This window comes from Pygoscelis adeliae, unplaced genomic scaffold (assembly GCF_000699105.1).
Source record: "Pygoscelis adeliae isolate BGI_AS28 unplaced genomic scaffold, ASM69910v1 Scaffold78, whole genome shotgun sequence".
In the NCBI taxonomy this organism is placed as follows: domain Eukaryota; kingdom Metazoa; phylum Chordata; class Aves; order Sphenisciformes; family Spheniscidae; genus Pygoscelis; species Pygoscelis adeliae.
Window position 1 is genome coordinate 234255 of NW_008825409.1, and position 5319 is coordinate 239573.

General features: G+C 41.2%; 1 protein-coding gene across 1 annotated transcript in view; it reads left to right on the forward strand.

Annotated features, from left to right (window-relative positions):
- The first annotated feature begins 5047 nt into the window (after positions 1-5047).
- CLPTM1L (CLPTM1-like) overlaps positions 5048-5319 on the forward strand; it is a 31803-nt gene continuing 31531 nt past the window's right edge. The window contains exon 1 of the mRNA XM_009330472.1: positions 5048-5062. Within this exon, the coding sequence (XP_009328747.1) occupies positions 5048-5062 (15 nt within the window). The remainder of the gene's footprint in view (positions 5063-5319) is intronic.

Sequence of the window (5319 nt, forward strand, 5' to 3'; positions counted from 1 at the left end):
CAAGGTATTATTTATTTTGTCTTTTATGAGTGGAGGAATGATTTGGTTTGTAGAAAGTGGCTTCTTTTTCCCCCGGTGGTATGATGTGCTTTATCATGTGTAATGGGATTAAACTCAAGTGGGTGATACCAAGAGAGCAGAGTGTTTAAGAGGCTTATAAAACGGTGGGGTTATGTTTCTGTGAAATACGCTGAGGCCTTTTTTTGCAGCAGTTGATGCTCTGCCTAGATTGTCTTGCAAGCTTGTTAGGCAAAATAATTTTACTAGTTGTGTGATGCCAGCGGCTGCTTGTTCCATTTTCCTCTAGCGAAGTGGCAGAGCAGAGTCCTCCTGTGCAGGCTAACTTCAGGAGGCCATCCGTAACCAGTAAAGACGTATTTGCAGTTTTCAAATGATGAGCCTCTGGGAATGGAAACAGTAGATCACCTTAGTACAGATTGCACCTGAGTAAGTTATTCCTGTTAATTAACTTACTTGTTGGGTTTTTTTTTTTACCAACATAGTTGTCACGCTTCTTTATTCCGAGCTAAATTGCACAGGGCCATACAAACATCCCAGCTTATTTGAGGTTAGCTTGGGGATCCCGAAAAAGGTGGTGTACGATAATCTGTGGATGTAGCATTAAGCTTCAGTTCTTTCACTTTGACCAAAAAAATGTTAGAAGCGAGAGAAAAGTCATACTGACTTGTAACTTTAGTATTAATATCAAAATATTATTTAGATACTGTGAATGGGGTGTTATTTGAGAGTGCCAGTTCTGAGCCAGAGTGTCAGCTGGAGAAAAATCAGGCTGAACTTCTGGTGCTGCACCAGCAAGTAGAAAAGGCCATCAAGGCTGGCGTGGCAGCAGAGCTTTCTATGTGCAGCTGGCCTTTTCCCACAGTAAAGAAGGATCTTTTCTGCCTCTTGGGCGGGTGAATTCAGTTTTCTGTATCCCTAGCTCTTGCTTGCGCTGTCTGCTTGTTGTAGGTGTGTTGCAGCCTGAGGGAGACCTTGCTGCCTCTTAAGTGACATTCATGGACTTTTCTCCCCGAGCCATTAAGCGGCAGGTGAATTAAGGTCACGTTCTGGTAATGCCACCCAAAACTAAGGGCCCGTGTACTGCTTCTGCTTGTGCCTGCCGTTAGGTAAAGGATTGCTTTTTCTCTTCCCACACTTCAGCGGTTGCAGGTGTGTCGAGGTGACAGCAGGTCTGAAAGAGCTTATGAGATTCTCCTTGTTCCTATGAGCAATAAGAAATTAAATTTAGAAATAGAGTACAATGAAACCTTAAATCGGATTGACTTCTGACTCCCTATGTCACTTTCAGTGTGTGCCTGTTTACTTCCAAGTTCCGAATGCAGCATCTATACATGTGATAGCAAACAAAGTCTCCTCGTGGATACTGGAGAAAGCTGAAGCTCAGACACTTTTCATCCTACCATGGTACTGGAAATGAAATTCATCTTACGATAGGTAATTTCTAAGTCTATGAACGTATATGGGGAAAACCCAAATACATGTCTTTTATTCACTATCCAGCATGAAGACAATTTTGTATTTTAAATGCTAAAGAAATAAACTTGTAAAGATCTTGTATGCCCTAAGTATATATTTTTGTCCTATGTTTTCTTTTATAATGAAGCTCAAGCAAAATATTTCTTATATTTTCAGAAGGAAGTTTAGGTTAGCCAGTGCTGTACTTTCCAGACTACAAAAGCAGTTTTTAAGTAAACATCTAAAAATGAAATTGTATTTTTAAATATGTGGATTAGAATTCCTTAAGTTAAAACATCTCTCCTTAGCAACTGTATATACTTAGACAAAAAGCGAACCCATTGCAGCTGCTTGTCTATATGGTTGTTTGTGTTTGGTGATTTGTTTATATTGCTTTCTCAAATTGCTCTAAGGGTATTAAGAGCTCCGTGTTAATGTTAGAAATAGAAGTCAGAAGTAAATTTCTTTAGAAGTGGTAGATTTTGTTTCCTGGAGGAGGACCAAGACTAAGCATCTGCTAACCTTGTATTATGTGCTATACAAACTCAATGTTGCGGCATTGTGCTGAAAGTATTTGGCATCTGTTCAATGGGACCACTTTCTAAACCTTTTTGTAATTCCCAGCATCCCTCCAGGTGTGCAAGACGTTTCTAATTCGATTGCAGGTATTAGTTCATCTTTTTGGAAGAATAAAATTGAGTTATCAACAACCTGAGAAATAACGCAGAAAAAAAACGGGTTTGATCTCTTGAATTATTGTTAAACTTGCATTGAGGATATCATTTATATATTTTGGAAAAAATATTGCTATGTTTTTGAACACACTTGAGAATTTAAATGCAAAAGCCAAAAAAGTTAACCTTTTAAATGATCAAATTTTGGAATTTTCTCTTACCGCTACTGAATCCAAGTTAGGCACTGCCATGAAGAGGATGCTTCTGGTTGAAAACCTGTGCTGACAGAGCAGCGAGCTGTTTTGCAGGAACTCGCTGGCAAGGTAGTACGTGCTTGTTCCATCAGTGGTACAGCTTCTGTTGACTTCAAGGCTGCTCAAGCAGACCGGGTGTGTTTAAAGACGCGTATTGGCTGCAAGCTTTTCATTATAATAGCCCTTGGACATGCAGTGTAAATCTAACAATATATAGTGCTACTGGATAACAATAATCTGAATGCCTATCTTCTGCTGTAAATTTCCCTCCTATGGCTCCTATGGTATGTGTACATAGACGGTGACCTTTGCACTGAACTGACTATACTTCGTAACCGAAAAGCAAAACCAGGTAGCGTACTAAAGATGACTGTAGCTTGTGGTTCCGATTGTGGAAGTACTTTTGCAGAACGAAAAGTATAGCTTCAGTGCTACAAATTTGATTTTTATATTTTTTATTAACATGCATGGAAGACTAAGGATAATATTTTTTAAAAATGAACTTGTTTTTGTACATTTTTCAATGTTTAAAAATATATGATTTAACATTACCTCTGAATACCAGTGATCAGTCAATTCTTAAAAGGAAATACCTCAATTTGAGCATTCTTTTCTTGCTAGTTGTCTGATAGGTTGAAATGGACTATAGCGTGTGATGAACTGAGCCAAATGATGTGGACACTTAAACTATGCTGTGCAAGTCGTATGATGATTTACTAAAAGGGAACTAAATGATACACTACAGTGTTGATGTGCAGTATACAATCATGGCTCATTCTGCCCAACTGGACATTTTCCTTATGAATGGCTTGTAAATTGAATTTTCAGCGTGAAGCCAAATTAAAAATGAAACAAAAAATGTTTGGTTTCCTCTGGATTTTTTTTTTTTAATTTAAGGGATTTTTTATTAAACAACAAGGTTTACAATAAGGGAAAAGATACAAACCATAACTGAATAAGACTGAGTCCATATATGTTTAGGTGCGCTTTGTTGATGTATGTTCTCTGTGGTGGTGTATGTTTGTTTACCTGACAGCTGGGATTATGAAATTACAGGGTTTTAAGGGGTTTTTGTTTGGGCTTGGGGTGTTTGGGTTTTCTTGTGGGGGTATGTGGTTTTTGATTTGGTTATTGGGTTTTTTGTTTGTTTTCTTTCCCCTAAGGATAACAGGGGTATTATTGCAGTTTTCTGGCATAATACACCTATTTTCTGTGCTTAAAGAAGAATATCAAAAGATCAAAAACGATTCAGAAAAGGGGCTCCGGAAGTCTGGAGAACAAGCCTGTCTAAATTAGACTGAAGTAGGTCTGGCTACTTCTACTCATCCAGGAAACACGACAAGAAGTGATCCAACACTCCAGATACCTACGTACATGAGAAATTCATAACGGAGGGTGGAAAAAGGCATAATGAGGTCCAGTGCATATAAGCTGAACCATTAATATGAACATTTTCAAGAATACAGCTGAAACACTGGGGAAGTTTACCGGGGAAATGACATACATTCATCATGATACGAAGATTTCAAGGGAAGACTTGTTAATGTTTTTCTTAATGTTGGTCTCCAATTTCAAGTTACGGGGCGGATGCAGATTTTGAGTATGTTCTTTGGCCCAAGTCAGGTTAGTCGTGCAGTGGTTTGTGTGAAAGAATAGACATCTGTAGGTGATAGCAAATGCGTATAATTTCACTCTACGTAAGAAAAAAGACAATACTGTATTTATCCAAAATTTAATTTAAATTTATATTTTAATCTAATTAGTTATTCTTTCAGTGAAGCCCTACTAGTCATGCAGCAATGTGGCACGCTTTCTTACGAAGAAAAGCTTTAAAACCTGAACCTTTTTTTGCTTAAATATATTTTTTCTTTTTCTTCTGCTCTAAAATGCAAATACCTTATTTGCTCTATACTTATGAAAGTAGATTACACTAGAGAATGTTTCAACTAATGCCAGAGGATGCTATCAGAATGCGGTATGCTTTCACAAACTCTTACTCATTACAAAATGGAAACGATTGACACAGTTAATGAAATATTACAGATGTGTAAATGCACAAAATGCATGCAAGATTTCTTTCTTCCAAGGGTGAAGATTCCCCTACCTGATACCATCTGGTTTTAACCCCATTTCTCCCTGCTGCTTGCCAGGGTAGCGTGAGGCCTGCCAGAGGTGACAGGCTATAGCCTTGGCTTTGCTTCTCTGCCGCTCCTGCCACTGTGCTGCTCGGTTCAGCGGGGAGCCGGCGGGGTCTGAATCTGCGGCCCAGTCCTTCCTTGCTGCTCTCGTTTCGGCGTCTTTTCAGGTGACGTGATCTGCTGAGGTAGCAGCATGAGCTGCGAGTCCTCACATCGTGCCCTCTTCTCCTTCCCCACCCTCATTCCCACCTTTCTCCTGTTACTCTCCACCACTTTCTTCTAAAGACGACACCCATCTTCACCTTCCCCCGTGGTATTTCCAAGCTCCACGCATTCTGCCATGCGCTCACGGTAACGCCCCAGACTGCCCCAGCCCTCCACCTGCCCGCTGCCTCGCTCGTCTGTGGCGCAGGGGGAGCTCCCTGTGTGCCGCCCTGCTGAGCTGCCGGGGCAGTCATCTCTTACCGCATGCTTGCGCCTTTTCTGCCTGAAGCTCTCGGCCGAGATGTACGTACTCTCAGTACGTACCCACCTCACCACTTTCTCCTGGTTGACACCACATGAGGGGATAGGTGAGGACCACAGGAAACGCTCCTTTTTTACTCCCAGCGCAGGGCCTGGAAGAGCCTTACCGGCTCCCTTGAGGGGCAACGTTTGGTAGCTCAGGCCTGTGAGAGCGGAGTGCGGCCGACTGCTTGGCGGGAGGACTGCTTCCCTCAGTCGCTGATGGACGGGCGCCGGTCCCTTTCCTCTCTCTGGGGAATGCCACCGTCCGGA